Below are 23,234 nucleotides of genomic sequence, written 5' to 3'. Positions count from 1 at the left end.
AGAGCATTTATTAGCAGAATATGACAACTGGTCAAACAAAAGCAGTGTTTTCAGACCTCAAAAAATGCATGGTTTACCTAAATCCGCTATAGTTAATAAAATGCTCTACTAATCAATTAAATCTTCAATTAAATAGTTCAGAAACCACTAAGTAGGCGGTCATTCTGGTCAGTGAAGAGTCATTTTCGCCCTCTGCTGGTCTTTAACTTTGTTGTCTTCAATGCCTGCTAATTGACCTTGTTCTTATAAACTGCCAAAGATGGAATCAACCTAACTCTCACTTTATCCCTATACCAGTAAAGCCAAGATTAAACCATTTTTTTCCTGACTTAAAACTTTTTCACTACCTTGGCTTGGTCACTAGTAATTTTTATTTTGTTACTTTTGAGCTAGTACTAGCTGGTTCAACAATCAAAGCATAATGCTGATCACAGTTTTTTATGTTTCCTCTCAGTCAGAGATATATTAAATGTTGGGCTGATGGTAGTTGCTGGTAGTATTTGTCTTAAATGCTGCAGATATTGACAGGCATAAAGACCTGATTTACTTTAATAAGGGCTAAATCCTCATGTCCAGGCAACTGGTTATAGTATCTCAGAAACAGCAAGATGTGATCACAGTGGACAGTGGACTGACCACAAAGTTTGTTGGACAGCCAAAATGTATTGATGCCAGAGGACATGAAGGCATGAAGTGTATGCTTTATTAGAATTTCTAGGGGTGCCAATAATTGTGGCACATTTGCGTAAGGTCACATACAAACCCAATTTCATAAAAAATAAAAAAAAATAAAAAATTAAATAAAAGCACTGTTGGAATATATGCAAAATGTTTCTTGCCATTATGGCAGCATATCTATAGAGCAAATCCATGACAGTAGTTCAGTTAATTTGAAAAAAAAAAAAAACCCCAGAAGTTCTGTAATTACTCAGAATAAATGATTTATTATTATTTTTGTGTAAAGATATATTTCAATCTAAGTTATAAACATTGTGCTATTTGTAAAGAAGACTGGTAGAAGGGGGCACCCAGGTGGCGCAGTGGGATATTCCGCTTGCACACCAGCATCGAGTTTCTGAACTCCCCGGTTCGAAACTCGGTGTTGCCACCGGTCGGCTGGGCTCCATCTAACAATCATAATTGGTAGTGCCTGCAGCAGATACTAATTGGCCACCTTATCTGCTGGGTGGGGGGCGGACTATGTGTGGGTGCGTGGGTCTTCATACGCTGTGTAAGGACCCTGATTGGCGGAAGAGACGCCTGTGCAGAAAGCATGGGCGAGAAGAGGAGGGCTGTACACGTGTCGAAAGAGATGTGCACTCCTCGGATGCAATCTGGTATCTCTCAGCAGCGGAAGACAAAATTGAGTGCTCTAAATCAGGAGGAAAATAAGGAGAAAATGCATAAATTATGACTTTTATGGCAATAAATAAACATAAGTTGAGTGTAGCTCTGGTTATGATTGCATTATACTTGATTAACTCTATGTACAGCAGCTAGTAGAGACAGTGAGCCTGGACATATACTTTGTCCAATCTGTTACATGCAAGTGAGGTGAATTGGAGATACAAAATTGTCCATGACGGTGTTGGACATTAAACTTGTGAACTGAGAAATCTTGTGTAGCAAATAACTACCGTTTCTGTCATGAATATAACCAAAGTGTAAAACATGACGTTAAAATCCTAATAAACAAACAAACCAAATGTTTTGTAGTTGCGGTCGGAAGAGTCAGTAAAAGGACTACGTTTCCCGACAAGCTTTGCGCTGGTTGCGCTTCCCTGCAGGGGGCCCCGTGGATCGGCGTCAGCATTGCGCAGGCTGGGTTTGAACCGAAAGCGGAGTGAGTGAGTGTGACCTTCCCCGGTTAGTCCGAGTCAGAGACACAGAGCTGCCGGAGATTTCAACTGCACACAGATGTCAGCAGCTCTACACTCCACAACTCTGACTACCGACATGAACAACCTACCCGGGGACGAAATTGGGTAAGCCGTTGTTTGCTAAGAGTTTTATCTGAATTCTAGAAAAATAAGCAGTTTATTTGCGAGCTAGCTGCGCAGTGAGTGAAGCTACTGCAGCGATAACATTCCAGCTAGCGCACTGTACTCTACTGTAGCCTTCAACTGTCATTACTCAGCTAGCTTTCAAGCTAATTTACCTGTCGGCAAGGTGAGTGACGCGGTATAATAATAACGAGGTAAACTTGCTGGAGTTCTGTTAAACACAAACTGCAGTTTAATATGAATATAAGTAAGAGTTTAACGCTTTACTGAAGATTCAGGTTATTTATTAATGTTAGGTGCCAAACTCTTTAGTTGCAAGCTAACGACATTAGCTAGTGTTAGCTTATTAAAGGAGGTTGAGTTAGTTATTCACTAAATACTGACTTTTAGTAACGGTTTAATGTTGTATACAGTTGATTTGTATCAAATTTTACAACAATTAATGCCAAACAGTCTAGTTTCCTTTTGGGGAACTAAGAGGGAGACAGTTTGCAGTGCTATTTGTTTGTTTTATTGACTTTTAATATAGAACACGACGATAAAGGTCAGCTGTACGAGGCACTGTGGCCTACATATGTATTTCCAATGTTTTCTATCCAAAATAAGAATCATTAGACACTAATACAGTGCTGTGTTATCAGAGTGAGGTGTGTTTTGAGTAGGGCAGGTGGTAATTGTTTATTTGGTTGTTAAAATTGAAAGTTTAAAAGTCCAGTGTTTAACACAGATTAACTTTATGTAATACAACTCCGTGATAAACGTTAACTGTACAATCTTATGTACAAGCATGATCACTCTTGTTCAAAGTCAGTGTTTTGTTTATTTTATTTATTTATTTATTTTTTAATGAAATAAATTAACACACCTTTACAGGGAACAAATTAAATATGAAAAATTTAGTGCACAATTTTTATTTGTTTGCAGAATTGACAATACTGACAACAAAACCTATTTTAATAAAAAGTTACATTTTATATTTACAACATGTTAAATTCAGCCAATAAACAGAGTTAATGGTACAAGTTAATACAATATTAATGGAGCATGTTACTGCTCCTTTCTATGTAAAAGCCACACAGTAATAGAACAATTATGTAACATTACTACATGTTTTATTTCCTGTATAAACCTAATATATGAAAACATTTTAACATTAAAATATGCTAAAACATATCATAATATTTATAAATCCTTATTTAACCTGAATGGCGTTTTATGAATCCAGGTTCTTGATAGGAAATACATTTAAGTAAAATGCTCAATGATTGGCTTAATTCTTAATCTGGTGTCTTTAGATTTTTGTTGACTAAAACCTGTCTTTGCCAATGGTTCGTGGACACAGTGTAAACTGCACTTGTAAATGGGGAAAAGTCATTGAAATTGGCCACAAATGTAATAACATAAAATTTTTTTGTGTTACTTGTTTGATAACGGTAATTTTGTTGACCTAAATGCATTTTATAATAAACATAACAATAAAGATCAACTGTATGGAACGCTGTGGCCTGTATATGTATTTTTAGTTTTTGTGTAATTTCCATTTTCTCCACTGATTAGATCAACCTCTAAAAACGTTGTGATGAGTATTAGTAGCGTGAATTTATTAGTGGTGGTGATTTAAAAAAAAAAAAAAAAAAACTTTACAATGGTGTAATGCAGTGTAAATTTACTCTGTTTTAATACTTGACATACAGTCGGTATTTCATACACTTGACCTTTTTCAGACACTTCAATTCTACACAGAAATACTGCAAATTGCAGCTTCTCTTTGTTGTTTTAAACAATACTCGAGTCACAATTCAGTATTAGGTTATGGGTGTTTATTTTTTTAGAATCATATTTTATGAATTCAAGGTCTTTATCAGCAGTAGATTTTAGTTACGTGGTTCTAAATCTTTGGTTTAAATTGGCACAAAAATATCACATGCAATCAATTAGTAATTTATTTTTAATGGTAAGAACGTAAATGTAATATACGTATATTGTATATACGTATATATTGTATATGGTATAAATGTAATAAATGAACTGCAACTTATTCATGGGTACCATTTTTGACCTCTTACAAATGGGGAAATTATGAATGCTGATGGTTTTGTAACTTTTTCCAGAATTCAGGATTTAAATAAGATTCTTTCTTATCCCTCTATTTCTTTTAATCAAAATGTGTTTTGCTGCCTAATTACATATTTTAAACGTTCGAGTAATTTGAGTACTTTTTAATTTAGCAGGGCTCTCAGTAATCAAGCTTTGGTTTGTCTAGTTAAATTAACTCTGATTATCAATTCAATTTAAGGAATTGGGGATTAGGTAACATTAGGTAGATTAAGGAATTAGGTAAAAATTTCTTTCAGTATGTAAAATGATACCCTAAGAACTGTGGTTTGTGGTTACATTTTAGAAGAAAGAAAGAAAACCCACTAAGCACTCTCCGCTCTTTTGGTTGTAAGAAGTAGTTAGTAATAAATTACACAGCTGTTATGGTAAAGTTGTTTTTCTACATGAAGCAGCATTAAGCTTTCTACCACATTATACATTTTTGGAATTCACAGTTTTATTGACACATTTAAGTAAAGTGAGAGTGACGAACTTCCTCAGGTTTTCTCATCTGTAGCTCAGAGCAAGCTGGAGCTTTGTGATAACTCCACTAAATGTTACAACCCATGTCGCCACAAATGATATCTATTCTATATGTTCCTCTTTCTGCCATATTAATAATCAATTCCTTGATCTTGCTTAACTTATACTCTAACACCCACTTATTTTACAGGAAGCTCTTTGTGGGAGGATTAGACTGGAGTACTACACAAGGTAAGCCTGCTAATCTGTTTGAGTATTCTATTGATGAAAGCACAATAAAGGGGAACGGCTACATCATGAAGAGTTTTGTGATTGTTCATTCAACTAAACAAATGAATGGCCGAAAAGTTTTTTTTTCCTCATAGAGATTCTAAACTGTGTTATTACGGACTCCTTGCTTTTTTAAATGTTTTTTGAATTTTAGACTTAAATGAATATAATAAATTGTTTTCCTAGAAGTTCATGGGCACCAGATTGACACAGCGGTTAATTTACTTTCCAGAAGTGGACCTCTTAAATTGATTCCAACCATTAAATAGCTAGTCTATAAATTATGTTGTGCCACAACCAAAAACATAGACTCTTAGTTTTGTATGGTTTAAAGAAGGGAGTGCATAGGCATAGTCCCCCTACCACAGTTAATAACAAATTAGGCCAGGTGTTATGATCCCAGGATGTTCAAGAAAGCAAATTGTGTGTGCATGTGTATGTTTTTTTATTATAGTTTGTCTGTATCAAGAGATGTGCAGTACACTGTCATTGCCTTTTTCTCTCCTCTTGTTAGAGACGTTACGAAATTACTTCTCCCAGTATGGAGAGGTTGTGGACTGTGTCATCATGAAGGACAAAAGCACAAATCAGTCCAGGGGCTTCGGGTTTGTGAAGTTCAAAGACCCAAACTGCGTTCGTACTGTACTGGACACCAAGCCTCATAATCTGGACGGTAGAAATGTGAGAAACAGCAGCTTGTTAACTTTGATACAATCAATTCAAAGTGTAAAATACGTTTATTATAAGAACCATAATTAAGGATCCGTAAAGTCAAATTCATTTATTTGCTGAGGATTAATTTTTTGCCTCCATAGATTGACCCCAAGCCATGCACTCCACGAGGAATGCAACCTGAGAAGACACGGACGAAAGATGGCTGGGTAAGCAGTGTGGTCATTTTCAGATGCATGAGTGTTGCCAACTTGAGCTGTCAAAAGCTCTGTTAAAACTGAGCATTCTAATTCATTTGTATACTATTAATGTCAGCAAACAGGAAAACAGTGATGGGTGCATTCCATAAAACACATGCAGTGAAAATTGTTGCTTTCATAAGCACAGAAAAACATACATAGAAAGCAGAGTTATTACATGCTAGTTCTTTGAAAGTTATGTTGAAAATCAGCTGTGTGTAAGTAAAATTTTACTTTCAAATTGGAGTTGAATTTGAATAGTGAAATTCCATTTTACAGGCCTGGTGTGCACTGTGAAATGAGTCCTCAATTTTCATTTGCAGACAAATTTTGGCCAGGTGCATGAGCCCCACAAATCAGTGACTAAATTTGGTTCGTGCTCATGTCCAATTGTGCAAATTGTTAAAATCCTCTACTGCTAGCAGTAAAAAATTCATAGATATTGAATGTTGTAAAGTGTGCAGCAGGAGTGTATGGTCACATTAGAGACAGCTTTCTTATTATCCTTTATTTTAACTTGGGTTTATTTTCTGTATATCTTAGAAAGGAGGTAAAGGTGACAGCAATAAATCCAAGAAGATATTTGTTGGTGGAATTCCTCACAACTGTGGTGAACCAGAGCTCAGGGACTATTTTAACAGATTCGGAGTGGTAAGATTTAGATTGAGGTATTTCGATAAGTATGCATACTTCATATACTGAATGACATCAGATCATTTGTTCTTTGGATGTTTTACCTGTAATGTATAAAGATGACCATTAGATTGACAATCACTGATGCGTTAATGCATGTAGACCAGCTTTTGAGTGGCTTTGTTTAGCCACTGACTCACTTGTCATGTATTTCCTCCTTGAAGGTCACAGAGGTGGTAATGATCTATGATGCAGAGAAACAGAGACCCCGAGGTAAAGGCTGATCTAGCTTTGCTCCCAATATATCTATCTTCATAGTCATGACAAACTATTCTGACCCAAAGAGAGAAAAAATGCTTTATGTCCTCTAGCACTATGTCTCTGATGCTGTATTTGGCATATAGCAGAGCTCCTGAATGGAAAGAGGTCAAATCAACAACAATGACCGTGTTAAGTAAAAGACATTTGTATTCCGTGTACATCTGTCACTCAATCGGCTTCTAATCTTTTTATTTTTACTCCGGCAGTATTGTCTGCTTGTTGTTTATCATTGCTCTTCATTTTACTTTTCTTTTTTAAAGTTTTTAGCTGTACGTGCAGTGTAGCTGTTACTGCTCGGATCCACTGTGCCACAAAAACAGATCTGTACTGAGAGTTTCTTTTCTAAAGCTAAGCCTCTGCAGACAGAGTTGATTTAAGTGAAGCTTTTACTATATGGATGAAACCTTTGTCATATGAATTAAAATAAACTGGCCAATTTGACATACAATACTTCTGTGTGGCAAGCACAGTGCATCCTTTTTTTTTTTTTTTTTTTTTTTTTTTTTTCGCGGTCAAGTCACAGCTTTCACACGCATTTTGTTTATGAGGCACCTCGAAAACACTGCTGTTTCTTGAGTTTCAGCCTTATGTCTTTTCTGGCTTGCCTCACAGTGCTTGGTTAAGAATAGTAAACCAACTGAAAACAAATGGAAATTATAATATAAAACAAATACAATTTTAGCAGGAAACATGAAATTACACATGATATGTGGAAACATGAAATGACAAGGAAGGTTAACTACAAGACCTGCTGTATCGTTTCATGACAAAAAAGCAAAACAAAACCCGCAACCTTTAACTCATAAATGCTTATATTTACAGCGCAGCACTTTTTTGAGCAGAAGTCAATTATATTATTATATTACACTAAACACATTTGTTTAGTGGCAGATGTAAATGGCCAAGCTTTTTAAAAACTTGAAATTAAAGAAATTTGTATACACCGATCAGCCATAACATTAAAACCACCTCCTTGTTTCTACACTCACTGTCCATTTTATCAGCTCCACTTACCATATAGGAGCACTTTGTAGTTCTACAATTACTGACTGTAGTCCATCTGTTTCTCTACATACTTTTTTGTACCTCCTTTTACTCTGTTCTTTAATGGTCAGGACCCCCACAGGACCACTACAGAGCAGGCATTGTTTGGGTGTTGGATTATTCTCAGCACTGCAGTCACACTGACATGGTGGTGGTGTGAGTGAATAAGACACAGCAATGCTGATGGAGTTTTTAAACGCCTCACTGTCACTGCTGGACTGAGAATAGTCCACCAACCAAAAACATCCAGCCAACAGCATCCCATGGGCAGCGTCCTGTGACCACTGATGAAGGTCTCGAAGATCAAATGGCAGCAATAGATGAGCGATCTTCTCTGCCTTTACATCTACAAAGTGGACCAACTAGGTAGGAGTGTCTAATAGAGTGGACAGTGAGTGGACACAGTATTTAAAAACTCCAGCAGCACTGCTGTGTCTGGTCCACTCGTACCAGCCCAACACACACTAACACACCACCACACACCATCAGTGTCACTGCAGTGCTGAGAATGATCCACCACCCAAATAATACCTGCTCTGTGGTGGTCCTGTGGGGGTCCTGACCATTGAAGAACAGGGTGAAAGGGGGCTAACAAAGCATGCAGAGAAACATATGGACTACAATCCATATGGACTTCTGGAATATTTCTGAAATATAGTTTTTTGCTTTGCTGCATGTTGTATGTTGGTTCAGTGTATTTTGCACAAATTTGTTTGCTTATCATTTGCTTATAAGAAATGATTATTTTAAAAGTAATCATACAAGTCTCTTTGAGGATACATGGAATAGTTTGTCATTTAAATTCAACTTAGTTTGGCATTGCATTTAAAATGCCTGGCATTAAGCTTTGTTTTGTTAACCGTAGTAATTGAATAGTTTGTATCATTTTTAATGTGTATTGTAAACCGCATAATTTCCCACGTCATAGATTAAGTAAGCGATGTCTTTCTTTAATTTCCTATTTTCTTTAATTAACATTTTCGTAAGCTATGTTTCTATTTCTTCAGGGAATTGTGGCACCACACTGATAAAAGCCAGGAAAAAAGTGTTTGATTTAACGATCATTAAATATTGTGCATATGTTCTGGTTATACCTCCCTGTCTGACAACACAATACAAACATATTTGTAGCCTTGCTTTATTAAAATTATTACTTCACAATTGGTTGTAACTTGTGCAGTTGTTAAGTGGCACCTTTTTCTGCTGTCACTAGTAGAAAGATCTGCCAAAATTACTTATGTGTAGAATAAAAAAAAAATCAAAAGATGCTGCTTTTATTAAACAGTTTTATTTAGTAATTGACCCTTTTAGAATTAGAATTCGTCTTTTTATTATTAGACATAGATTTATATACGAAAGCTAAGCCTGCTCTTTCAGTTAGATTTTTTTTTTTTGACCTGTAAAAGAAATCTAGTTGAAACTTAAACTAACATTACCAAACTGCTTTCAACTTCAATGTGTTAATAAGTGTAGATATTCTGATGAATGTCAGGTCAGATGTATATTTAATACTAATAAGATGAGACTCCTCTTATAGTATCAGAAACCTCAAATTCCCTATCTGGGTCTCATTGGTTGCTTAATTGGAATCAGGTTAGATCCCAAAGTGAGAGATACTCACAACCCAGTTCTGCCACCCGAGTTAAATACTTGAAAGTAGTTCACACAGTAGTGCTAGTACTGCAGAAGAACGTTCAAGCGCTATCACTTTCTCACTGCTCTACATGGTTTGTCCTGTTTAATCTCAACAACCTTAGAATCGGCGTCTCTCACCCAGATGTCCTTCCAGGATGAACCTTTTTTTTCTCATGAACATGCACTGCAATGTACCACTTCTAATTGGTTATAGAAGACTGGTTATAAACACACATTAGAGATTTGTTAGAAATGTTTAGTGTCTATTTAGTCTGTTTAGTGAAATCTAGTGTAATTTATTTAGTCTCAATTCTAATTTATTCTAATATCATCTAGGCCATCCAAGGAGAACCGAGGTCCCCTTTTAGTCTGGTTTCTCTCTAGATTTCTATTTAAGGAGTTGCCACTGTTGCCCTCAGCTTTCTAATTAGCATTTTTGGGTCCTAAAATCCTAGAATAAAGTTGTTTGAGACAATGTATATCATAAAAAGTGCTATACAAATACATTTTGATTGATTACAAAAGAATAATGCACAAATTCTTGGCTTTTTATCTCTGTGGTGCTTTTGTAGCTGAGTTTGTAAATTTCTGTTTTCTTAGTTTGACCAAAATCATCTGACATTTTGGGAAAGCTCTGAGAACTTATCTGTTTTAATGATCATTATTGTGTGTTAATGATTGTGGCTGCTGACAGCATTTGTTTTAAATGTGCAAAATTATAACAAGGGGACATTCAAGGTGGGGTTTGGATGAAACTGAAAGAAGAAAAAGCTGAGAAAAAATACTTGATCTACTTTTTTGTAGAATTCAAGTGTGTAAAAGTATACGTTAATTTAAAATGTAGAATATGTAGAATGCACAATTGTCCTCTCAATCTAGTCGTATCCAATTACCTGATCACTTCACTTTCTCTACTGCCGCTGACCTCCACTCCTGACCGAGGAGGGTTATGACTGTCACACACCCTCTCCGACACGTGCAGTTGCCGACTGCTTCTTTTCACCAGCATGAGGCAGGTTCATGTAGAGATCCATGTAGTGCACGGAGAGTCACACATCGAGCTCCGTTATTCCCCGTCTCTGTGCAGGTGCCATTGAATAGCCAGCAGAGGTCGTAATTGCAGCAGTTATGAGAAATCCCCTCTGGCATTCCACTCTCGGACAAGCCAATCATTGTCCATTGTCCTTGCTCCTTGCTGGTAGCATAGCTGAAATTTGAACTCTGTGGAGATGTCAGCTCTGGTGTGCCACACGAGTGCCAAATTGTATAATATTAGCTGACTTTTAATACATAATCAAATATTCTTTTTTTTTATTTGTTTTTTTTCTGTTACATAGATAAAGAGCATTGTTAATTTTTTTAGACAAGATTGGAGTCCCTGATCACCTGCCTTTACTTGTACCACAGGCTGCAACATCATCCAAACCCCTGGTGTCACCTTGATAAACCCCCACCCCTGTTTTTCACCTTGTTCTGTCCCAACACCCTGCTACCTTGATTCACTTTTGGTCGTTGGATAGGTTTTGGATTTATTACTTTCGAGGCTGAACAATCAGTGGACCAGGCTGTCAACATGCATTTTCACGACATCATGGGCAAAAAAGTGTGTAGTTGTAGTTTTATTTTATCCTAACTAAGAAACTGAAGCTTGGGCGACAGATAGTGATGCTCTCCATTATAATGGGGCACGTCTGTACATTAAGGAGGCACATATCCAAAAACTTATGTGTTACCTGTTACTGACTTGAAAATATGTTACCATGCCAGCTACAGCTTAAATGATAAAAGCTAGAAAAAAAGTTTACCCTAGGTTTAACCTAGTTTAACCTAGGTCAGTCGCCCAAGGTTTGGTTTACTTGGACTGCTCCTTTAGGTGTTTTTGTGCACACATTTACTCTGTGTTTATATATAACATTAAAGTTTTGTAACTAAAAAGTGAATTTCATTTGATCACATGACCTGTTACTTATTTTCACCTAAAGGACCGGTCAAAGTTTTCCATTTTTTACTTTATTTACTTCATTTATGCCAGGTCACTTACTGTTATTGTTAAAATGCAAAGTCTCAATTAAGTGACCTCAGATTAGAATCTTCATACTGTGTTAACCCAATTAATTAATTGTTAACAATGAATTAAACAGTTAATTCAAACAAAACAGTTAAATACAAATTACAACTGTGTACGTTCCTTTTTTCCTCGGGATAGAATATATTGTATTACCATGCCTTGCTTTAGCTTAACCGAGTATAGCTTTTAGCCCCGATTTTCCTTAAAGTACATAAGTAAATGGCATTTTAAAACCTTTTTCCCTAGTGCCATGTGCTGATTCAAAATGACAAACCAATTCTATGAAGTTTTCGTGTTCTATAAAGGCTCACGTGATAACCTACATAGGACGTTTTCATGCATCATCTCTCCCCTTGACTGGAAACATGTTCTCCAGTACCCAGACCATTGTTCTTGATATGACATTATTGCAATGGGACTTTGGGGAGGTGGTGGCCATACGTCGTAAAATTAGAAACTGGAGCGTATCAAACTGTGTCACAAATCTGAGTTTCTGAAGTTGGATGCCACAATTCATGCACTCTCCCAGATCACTTTGAGCGCTGAAGCCCGCGGGAGAAGTCCTAGGTAGTCGAGCGCCGGGCCTCAGACCACTCGCTCAAACCGCCGTCTAATTAGGTCGACAGAGAGGGAAGAGGGAAGGCGAAAAAAGGAGGTCGTTGTGTTTAATGCTAGAAAAAGCAAAGCAGAACATCGTGCCTTGCTCTTGATTCAAGGTCACCCTAATAACTCAACCCATTTAGAGGCTGTTCTATTTAGAGGCTGTTCTATCTGTCTTAACATTCCAACTGGCACAGCTATAGTTGGGCACTGAAAGTACTGGGACAAACCTGCATTCAGGCCTGCATATTATACACATCAAATAAATATAGTTCATTTTTTCCTTTGTTTGACACAGTATGAAGATTCAGTTCTTACCAAAACTATATTTTTATTATTCTCTGCATGATCAGTATTTAAAACTATTAGTAGCTTCATAATTAAATGCCAAATTTAAAGTTCTTATAGGGATTAGCCAGGGTACGGTAAGTCTTTACTTTGTTTTAGTAGTTTCTAGTTAAGGTATTAAGGTATAAGATACAACAGACAGTAGGGGAAATGTTTCTCAGGTACTTTTTTGAAAAATAATGGTCTTTTTCTTTGTATATTTGCTATTGTTGTGAAATAAATTTTACTGAAGTTTTCCTCATTCTATTTTCAAAACGTTTACTTATTGCATTTGATTTCAAAGAACCTGAGAAACATTGCTTATCAATATCTATTAGATACTCAGAATATATATTTTAAAATATTTTCAGAGATATTGTATTTGACTTAAGTAAAACAATCTAAACTGAATTATAAGCTAAGTATTTAATAGGGTGAAGGAGGTACGCTGGTAAACGATTTCTGCCATTTTTGAAAATTCTGCTGCCCTTGTCTTTTGTCCAGGTTGAAGTGAAGAAGGCTGAGCCTCGGGACAGTAAAGTTCCTAGCCCTGGGCAGCTGGGAGTCAATCAGTGGGCTCCCAGAGCCATCCTGAATGCAGCCAATGGCTGGCCTGCACAGCCTGCTCAGACCTGGCAGCAGAGCTACAGCCCTCAGGGTGAGTTAGGCCGAGTAGGACTCCTTCTGAGAACTTAAATTGGGCAGCAGTCTCTGTGCCATCTATTTAAGACAATGTAATTTTGTCTGTGTTGAGATTCTATAGTTGAAGTCTATACATGCAGTTGATGCAAAAAAAAGTGCTTTGTTTGTAATTAAGCCAAAATCATTACATTTATTATTAAATAAGAATCAGTTAAGCTCTAGGAAATACTTTGCTAGAAATGATTGACACTTTCTGTCTTTCTGCCAGGAGTTTGGGTGTCTGCTGGTCAGCCTTTAGGTAGGCTTTTTGACATTTTTGCCAGCGTAATAAATTTTTTTTTGATTTATTTTGTGACTGGCAACCAAGCAGTAAACTGATTCCTATTATGACCTATATTTATTGTCTTCTGTGTGTTAGGTGGATATTGCCCTACTTTGCCTGCAGGCAGAGGAGCTCCTGCACACGTGCCATCTCACTTTAATGCTTTTTTAGTTACGGCGCCTCCACCAGGAGGATTTGGGGCACCTCAGGGATATCCACAGCAGGGCTACAGCACTCCTCCTCAGTTTGGTAGGTCATCAAAACGTCTCTCTGCAGGCTCTCCTTGCTCAGAACAGAAGTTGTGCTACTTGCATTCTATACATTTAGCACAGTTAAGTAAACATGCAGAACTCTGCTTCAGGGATGTCTTGTCTGATGTGCCACCATGCTGCCCATGTGTAATATTTTATTTTGTACTGTGGGGTAACAGTGGGGTTAAAAAATATGCTTTTGGTGGTTTAATAGATTGCATTGTACTGTCTTTTTTTTTTGTTTTTTTAAATTGACACAGGGTACAGTTTTGGCACACCTCAAGTCGACCAGTTTTTACCACAAGGAATTCCTCCCCCTCCCACAACTCCTGGAGCTGCTCCCCTAGGCTTTCCCCCAGCTACCACCCCTACTCAGGACATGAGCAAAGCTCCTCCAGCACAGCCTGACTTCTCTTATAGCCAGTACGGTAAGTAAAAGGCTCACCACAGCCTGACAACCTCCTCTCCTGTTACTCTTGAATGGATCCATTTTCGAAACCACCTTAGTTTGAAGCCCATTACAAAAATTCTCACACATCGCTGAACTGGCATGTTGGCATCACGTGCAAACAAGCCTGCATTTACACCTGGTGATCCTTCATGTTCCACCACAAATGTTTTAAATATGCTAAAACATCTGATCATAATTGACTACTGTATTGAATTGTCTGTATTAATGAAGTTTATGTGGATTAATGAGCTGTTTGTGTAAATTAGATCATCCTGTGTTGCTTACTGGATGGCCTGATACCTCCTTAAATATATCTTCTTTAAATTACAGACACTTAAATAACAAGCAATGTTTGAATACTTTAGTCATTTATAGTCATATTAAGCAAGTAAACTCAAAATCAGCTTTTGACTTTAAGAAACAGGTCACAAATAAGTAGACACTAAATAGTTTTTTTTATAGTTTAAGATTAAGCCTTGAATAGAGCCTAGGCTATTCTATTTTATGCCCAACCAGCCAATAGCATTGCTGAGATTCGAACTCGGCAGTAAAGGGCTAAAGCAGGGGTGTCCAAACTTTTCCTGTTGGGGGCCAGATGGAGTAAAAATATGCAAACATGGGCCACAGACTATCTTCTAGTTAAACAAATAAAAAAATAAAAGATCTAAATGATTACTAACAATTACACTTCCTTTTTACTATTATCTATGTTTGACTCACAGTTTATAATCCAGATGGGTAGATTATTATACTTCTTTATTAAAAATACCCACTTCTCTCTGAACTAGCGCATCTGAAATCTTTAGCATTCGCTGTGTAGTTTTCGTTTCTCTGGAGCCGCCATGTTTATCCAAAAAATTTGGTGAGGTTAGTGTATGTGTAACGTTAATGTGGGGTTATGGGGGTTCAACTTTACTTTTATTTCTAAATAGTGATCCGTTTCAAAAATGGTAAGAGGCTGCAAATGGCCTGTGGGCTGTAGTTTGGACATCCCTGGGCTAAAGTACTTTACCACTGCACTGTCCGGGTGCCAGTTTGTGTATTTACAATACTCACTGTAAAAAAAACAAAAACAAAATGCACTAAACTACATTTGTGTTTAAATATTTGATTTCACCAGATTATTATGGTGTAGTGCCACATCTGCCGGTAAAGCAGTGGTCCTTCAGAACTTTATGCAGAACATTATACAGTGACAAACCAAATGAGAAAACCAAATGCACATTAAATAACAGGTGACTGAAAAGTACTATGCAAATATTGCCAGACTAGGCCAAAAAAGTATGAATAATCTGCAGCAGTAATGTTAGCTGTGAGTGTACTCAATTGCATTAGATGCACTAAAAAAAACTACCTTACGCTATTACATCTGAATCTTAAAAAAATAAGAGGAGCATAGCGGCCCATGTACGTTTTTGTATCGCTTCTTATACCGCTATAAGAGGTGTGAAATCTCAGTTATTCCTCTACATTGAACTAAAAATCAGTGGACTGAACCAGAGTTGGTCAGTGCGGTGGCATTGCCCTCATCTGGCTCCGTGTTTCATGCTTAAGCTTCGCATCCATCCATCATTGTCATTTAAAACCAGCTGCCTTTAATGTGTCATAGAATTATTTAAAGGCAGCAAATGACCAATTCATTCACTGTAATTATTCCTGATTTAGCATCATTAAGTTTTAGGACAGGGTCTTACTGAAGAAAAGCAAATAATTTGTATCGGAAGCTCTCCCCCAGAGCTAGTAACACAGATAGGATATCTCTGGGTTTAGTCAACCTGGTCTCCTCATCTTCCTGCTAGGCTTGGGTAACTATCCTCAGGACCCCTCTGCCTACGGACCAACGCGTCCCTCTCACAGTAATGGTCAGGATGAGCAGGGAAATAGTGCAGGTAGGTGGGAGCTAATGCATTTTACAACCACTAAATCAAACGAAAAATAGCACAGTGTCATGAGGTTTTAGTTCTAGTTTTGGTTTATACTCACATGCATTTTTCATCTTCAAGGCTGTGCACACTGTATGCATATGTTTGGATGCATTTTACATGCCTTGTATATGATTTTGCTCTCCATATGGTATACTTATATAGCTACTCGTCATTTTTGGCGGCGGGTGGGCATATGGGGTAGTGCTAGAAAAAAGAGCTGTATTTTGGACTAAAACAGTACACCTTTAAATGCATTTTTCTCCTTTTAATGACCTACACCGATGACGTTGTAGCTGTAGTTTACTGTATGAAGAGGACTTCCTTCAACTTTTCATTTCTCTTCCATCTTTGCATTGCTTTGCTGGCTAAAGGGTGATCGAATTATAACAAATGGATGTTTTCTCTCTGTAATTCATGCTACTGTCTTACTGTCTTTCATGCAACATTTGCAATTTATTTGAAAATGTTAAAAGAAATGGCTACATTTCAGGAAAAAAAATGCTAGCATTTCATAGCTTATAATCCACTCTTCTTATTTGTGGCCACGGCAGCAAGCGGTTCCTTTCTGTCTAATCTTTAAACCCTTCCACATTTGCATGTTTGCACAGAAATTTACCCTCAATTTATGTGGTAGGGTTTTGTGTAAATGCACTGCAAAGTCAAAATGCCAAATAAACAGACACTGCAACCCTTCTAGTACAATTACCTGATTCAATTATTATTTAATTATTTCATTACTGGATGATGTGTGAACTAAAGCTTATTTCATCAATATTACCCTCATTTAAAAAAAAATTACTGTAAAGTGGACGTTTTACACAGATTTTGATTGTGCAAGCATTTCTGTTTAATCATATCTCTTCAAACATTTTCATTATTTTGTTTAAATGGGAATTCTATGTCTGTATTTCGAATAATTGCTGAAAAATGTTTCACTAACTACACTCTTGTTCCTGATCCTCCTTTATTTATTTGGTTAATATGAGAAATTTACCTGATATTATTATATTTATATACAGGCTATGGACAGGATCTGAGTGGTTTTGGACATGGCTTTGCTGACCCCAGCCAGCCAGCTGCCTCATACGGTGCCCCTTCTGCACAACCCACATCTGCACTGCAGCCCACCGCCAGCACTTTTGGTCGTGGGCAAAACCACAACGTCCAGGGCTTCCATCCTTATCGGCGCTGAGCGTTCCCCTCCAACCTCCGCAATGCAATACAAACAGTCAGGGAAATTACTGTTCTGATTACAAACACCACTGGATGTGGGCCTGGTGTTTGATGAACGTTAATAATGTTATTGGAGGATGGTTGTTTGTTTTGGTGTGTGTGTGTGTGTGTGGGTGTGTGTGGGCGTGCGTGTGCGTGTAATTTCTGAACAGGGACTATACTCCTACATCAGGAGGACACATTTGTTGTGCATTTTATAGTGAGACGGAGCTACATAGCAATAGATTTTTTCGATTGGTGAAACATCAGCACAGAACCATACCAGTCAATGGAGTGACAGGGTCTCCCATTCCTTCAGCTTTAATTTTATTAGGGTGGAAATAGTTCATTTTTCAATTTTGTGCATTTTTGTTTACTCTGAGCCTTTGACCATTTTATTTAAATTTATTTGAAATAGGAATTCCAATTATGTATTATAAACCTGAACTGTGCAATTTTTTAAATGAATTTTCTACTATTACATGTGCGCTTTTCTGGTTTTTATTTAAGGATGTAGAGGATTCCCTCAGGTGGCTGTTCTAGTGCACTTTGCACTTATGCAAAAAAGAAATGTTTTATTTGAAATAAATGATTTAAAGATACATGTAGTTTTTTGTTGTCTAGCTATAATATAAAACAAGCTTTTTTTGCATTGTTGATGAAGAGAAATGATATACATAGATAAGCTTAAACATTATAACCCCCTGTGTAATACGTGGTACCGTTTGGTGGTATCTGGTACCAGGATAGACGTTACCATCAGGTCCCTCAATTTTTGTACTTTTGAGCTAGCCCTCCACCTACTGGCCAGCTGGGTGTCTATACACTATACAAGATTGGTAATTTCAGGGGGTGGATTGGCACCCTGTCTATGGGATTGCTGCTGTGTGGCAAGTGTCAACCATGACCACAAAAAAGCGGCTGAAATGAAATCAGACGTGGATCGGATCTGTTGGCCCAGCTCATCCCAAAGATACTCGGCTGGATTGAGATTTGGGGACTAGGGGAATAACTCAAACTCATTATGTACCGCAAACCGTTGTGTTTCATAATGTCAAATGAAGCCACCTCCATCAGAGAAGCAAATAGTCCTGGTCTGCTACGATGTCTGGGTAGGTGTCACCAGTTACATTATGGGTCCACATGAATGACCAGACCCAAGGTTTACCAGCAGCACATCGGCCAAAGCATTATGCTTACTCTACCTGCTTGTCGTCTCCCTACCTTACAGAGACCTTTTGACGGTGACTAGGTCAGCATGTGTACTATGGCCTGCAGCTTGGCAGTCCCTACACTGAAAGCTTCAATGTGTGGTAACATTCACTTTATTACCAGTTATAAAATAATTTGCAGTTTAGACCACAGTAACCCTTCAGTTCATCCATACCAAGACTCGAAAGCCTATTTGAAAGTTGGTCTTGGCTGCCAAACACTCGGTTATAGGGTTGTGGTCTGTCTCTCTTTAGATCGGCTGTTGCATACCCATCACAGCAGCCCATAAACACTCCTTGCTGTTTTTAGCATACTTTAAAAGAGGTTTTTTTGGCCATATCCATCATTACTATCACTCAGGTTAATTCATTAAGCCTGTGCAAATCTGCTGGATTCGACGTGTACTGGGTTACTATCATCAGCTCTTCACATAATATTTTTCTGACGGTTACATGCACAATTGTAGTATAATAGACAGTACGCATATTTATGAGTGGTTGAAATTAGTGACGGCTAATTAGTGTACAAACTTCATTTCCAGGGTTCAGGAAATTTTGTAAACTGCAATAAAAACTACAATTTTGTGATAAGTTAATTCTCTTCAACGATTATTTAACTGACAAAAGATTTCCAATGTTTTCACTGTCCAGCGTAGTTGTATTTTCTAAATATAACCAAAATTTTTAATTTTATAACTGCAAAACACCAAAAAGTTGGAACAGAGGCATGTGTAACTGTTTCATTGTCTTTTCTATTAATTACACCTTTTATTAATTTGGGAACTGAGTACACTGAATCTTGCTGCTCAGAAGTCAGTAGTTTCTATTGTCTGATTCTCCTCTTTATAATGTACCACACATTTTCAGTCAGCGACAAATTAGGACCACAGGCAGGCCAGTCAAGCACACGCACTCAGTGTTTATGAAGCCATGCTGTTGTAACACAGTCTGCTATTGTCATGCTGAAATGAACATTGACTTCCAAGGAAAAATGATACCTTGATGGCAAATCTTTTTTACTAAAATTCCAATATATCCCTTTGCATCAATGGTACCTTCACACATATTCGAGTCACCCATGCTGTGAGCACTGATGCACCCCAATACCATGTCAGACGTTGGCCTTTGTGCCTTAACAGTCACTGGATTGTCTTTTTGTTTTTGACCCAGATAATTCTACATTGATTTCCACACATCCATCTGAGATGAGCCCCGGCTAGGATTCATTTGGTGTTTAACTTTTTTTTTTTTTTTAAATAGACTTTCAGGCTGCTTTTTTTTCATGGAACTGTGTATAGTGACGATGTTTTTTCCCAAATATTCCAAAGCTTATGTGGCTGTATTTATTACAGTAGTATAACAGATTTGCATGCAGTGCCATCTGAGGAGTAGAAGGGCACGCATATTTATTTATTAGGATTTTAACATCATGTTTCACACACTTTGGTTACATTCATGACAGGAACGGTAGTTACTTATCACACAAGGTTCATCAGTTCACAGGGTTATATCGAACACAGTCATGGACAGTTTTGTATCTCCAATTCACCTCACTTGCATGTCTTTGGGAGGAAAACGAAGCTCCTGGAGGAAACCCACGCAGGCACGGAGAGAACATGCTAAGGCCACACAGAAGGGACCCGGACTGCCCCACCTGTGGTAATACCCATGTGGTAATATCTGTTACAGAATGATGTCGGTTTTTTAATGCAGTGCCGCCTGAGGGATCGAAGGTCACGGGCATTCAAAGTTGGTTTTCGGCCTTCCAGATTCTCTGAATTTTTTGATGATATTATGGACTGTAGATGATGAAATCCCTAAATTCCTTGCAATTGCACGTTGAGAAACGTTCTTAAACTATTGGACTATTTGCTCACGCAGTTGTTCACAAAGTGGTGAACCTTGCTTGTGAACGACTGAGCCTTTCGGGGATGCTCGCTTTATACCCAATCATGACATTTACCTGTTTCCAATTAACCTGTTCACCTGTGGAATGTTCCAAACAGGTGTTTTTTTGAGCATTCCTCAACTTTCCCAGTCTTTTGTTGCCCCTGTCCCAACTTCTTTGGAACGTGTTGCAGGCATCAAATTCAAAATGAGTGAATATTTGCAAAAAAACAATAAAGTTTATCCGTTTGAACATTAATTATCTTGTCTTTGTAGTGTATTCAATTGAATATGGGTTGAAAAGAATTTGCAAATCATCATATTCTGTTTTTATTCATTCATTCATTGGAATTGGGGTTGTACTTTTCTCAGTTAATTAAAGTTTCTAGAGAATTACCAAATCACAGATTCTTATTTTGTTGGACAGTGGTAGATTACTGGTTACGGTATTGGACTAGTGATCAAAAGGTTGCAGGTTTAAGCCCGGCATCTGCCAGGTTGGGCCCTTGAGTGAGGCTCTTAACCCTCAATTACTTGAATTGTTTACCATCACAATTTTAATTTGCTTTGGATAAAAGCTTCAGCTAAATACTGTGAATGTTATTGCATTTTACAAAATGTCCCAACTTTTCCAGAAATGAGATTTATAAACTGAGATGATTTTTTTTTAACTTTGAACTTGTTAAATTAATTATGTAGTGAGTATGAATGTGTTAAATGTGATGAGTTACAGTTCCAAACTGTATTTCTGCCGTGATTCCGGAATACACTCAGGACCTGTCATGGCTTTGATAAGGGTCGAATGGTTACTAAAGACAGATGAATAATTTACTGAATAAATACTTAACACATTTTATAAAAGCTCAGCCTGCAATTTTTGTATTTGATGTAATTTTTTTAATTCAGAATCATAATTTTTCTTTAACCATGGCTTATGATAAAAAGTAGTGCTGTCAGTATGCCTCCTGACATGTTTGCAATGTAGTTAACTACCATAATTACTTTGGGCAGTAATCTTGTCAATAGTGTTAAATGTGATAGGCCATCAGAGGATGTTTCAGTCCTGCAAGGGATGGTATTGCATGGTTCATCATTCTTTTTTAACCAATGTGCCTAGAACACAATATTTCACACAATATTTCATTACCGTTACCACACATTAGCAGATGCTTTTATGGAGGCAACTGATGGTTTAAGGGCCTTGCTCAGGAGCCCAGCAGTGGCAACCTGGGGGTGATGGGGCTTGAATCAGAAACCTTCTGATTACTAATCCAGTACCTAAGCTACCACTGTTCTAATGTCTAAAAAAAATCTAAACAATAAAGTTAACCTAAAAAATACTTGGCTGGCATTTACTTTGAATGTCCTTTAATGTCTCGTTTTTCCTAACTTTATAAAACCTGCAGAAGGTGGGAATGCTACTCCAAATCGCCTCAAGAGGTGAGTAAATGTGTGTTTCCCTGCAATGGATTGGTGCCTTGATTAGGGTGTACAGATGTACTGAGACTTACTAAGTACATCATATGCAATTGGATAGAAAAAACTTTTAAAGGTTAAATTAAAATGAATAAGATTTACTGGGTATGTAGGATGTAATGACATTTTTTACTGGTCTTTACCCAAAACCACCACTTCCAGTCATATACAAAAACATTGCCATGGTGCCACCAGGTTCTTAACCCCCTTCAACGCAAACACCTCCCCCTTTGGCCCTATGCTTCCCATCTTTTTGTGTAGTGTCCTCTTTTTTGAAAAAGAAAAGATGATGACCCTACTTCATGTATCATCAAAGGTAATGTGTATAGAATGAAATACTCAGATATTTAATCGCATTGGCAGAAAAACTAAATCTGCCAACCCCAAGCATAAAGCCAAAACAAGCCGTGCATTAGCTGGCTGCATGAATCTCCCTACCTAAAGGATTTTAAAATTAGGTTTATCAGAGGGATCATCATAAGCTTTGCCAAAAGCACAATGCTGTGAACAGCTAATTATTTCTTTCCCTAAATAACTAAAGGATACCAAAAATACCCCTTCAAGAAAGTGCTCATGGTATTGCCTTGGGTCTCTAAGTATTTGTCCACATGTCTGTTCTGTACAAAGTCACATTTTGTTTGTACATCTGAGTGAATATATGCACTAAAAGTAACAAAAAATGTTGAACACTTGTTTGGGCCGCTACATTCCCAATGTGGTACATGGTATATGGTCTAAAATATTTGAGAACCGTTGAAATAAAAAAAACAGCCTTACGGTTATAGTACTTAATAATAATTAAGACATTATCAAACAAAAAGTAGGGCAACATGGTGGCTTAGTGGGTAGCACTGTCGCATCACAGCAAAAAGGTCCTAGGTTCAATTCCCAGGCAGGGCGGTCCGGGTCCTTTTTGTGCAGAGTTTGCATGTTCTCCCAGTGTCTGCGTGGGTTTCGTCCGGGAGCTCCGATTTCCTCCCACAGTCCAAAAACATGCAGTCGATCGTGTATTAAATCCGTTATCTGATATACAATCTAGCGCACTGTGTAGGGAACATAAATCAATTGTCTAATATACTGTTTAGTGCACTATGTAGGGAACATTAATCCGTTATCTGATATACAATCTAGTGCACTATGTAGGGAACATAAATCTATGATCGAATATACAATCTAGTGCACTATGTAGGGAACATAATTAATTATGTAATAAACTATCGAGTGCACTATGCAAGGAACACAAATCATCATCTAGTTATACTTTCTAGTGCACTATGTAGTGAACATGAATGCGTTATCTAATACACTATCTAGTGCACTATGTAGGGAACATAAATCCGTGACCTGATATACAATCTAGTGCACTGTGTAGGGAACATAAACCAACTGTCTAATTCAGGTAAGGTTGCACCGGCCCTGCTTGTGTTACTTTAGTTTCGCCCTAAGCCGGATAGGAACCTAAGGC

At 37.5% G+C, this 23,234-nt stretch overlaps 1 protein-coding gene across 4 annotated transcripts; it reads left to right on the top strand.

Annotated features, from left to right (window-relative positions):
* Nucleotides 1-1,885: 1,885 nt before the first annotated feature.
* Nucleotides 1,886-17,791, top strand: dazap1 (DAZ associated protein 1). 4 transcript variants are annotated; one of them, XM_063012542.1, is made up of 13 exons: nucleotides 1,886-1,985; nucleotides 4,774-4,814; nucleotides 5,368-5,534; nucleotides 5,669-5,734; nucleotides 6,308-6,415; nucleotides 6,622-6,670; nucleotides 10,918-11,000; nucleotides 12,897-13,050; nucleotides 13,303-13,332; nucleotides 13,453-13,605; nucleotides 13,868-14,035; nucleotides 15,858-15,947; nucleotides 17,003-17,791. In XM_063012542.1, exons 1-13 carry the CDS (start codon nucleotides 1,918-1,920, stop codon nucleotides 17,173-17,175), a joined length of 1,350 nt encoding a protein of 449 aa, XP_062868612.1. In that variant the 5' UTR covers nucleotides 1,886-1,917; the 3' UTR covers nucleotides 17,176-17,791. The 4 variants fall into 4 exon arrangements, with proteins under 4 accessions (XP_062868612.1, XP_062868613.1, XP_062868615.1 ...); XM_063012543.1 differs by lacking the exon at nucleotides 15,858-15,947; XM_063012545.1 differs by lacking the exons at nucleotides 15,858-15,947; nucleotides 17,003-17,791 and adding an exon at nucleotides 15,724-15,775.
* Nucleotides 17,792-23,234: the final 5,443 nt, after the last annotated feature.

This window comes from Trichomycterus rosablanca, chromosome 17, assembly GCF_030014385.1.
Source record: "Trichomycterus rosablanca isolate fTriRos1 chromosome 17, fTriRos1.hap1, whole genome shotgun sequence".
NCBI lineage: Eukaryota > Metazoa > Chordata > Actinopteri > Siluriformes > Trichomycteridae > Trichomycterus > Trichomycterus rosablanca.
Note: the sequence above shows the minus strand (reverse complement) of the source record. Positions and strands in the feature narration are given on the sequence as shown.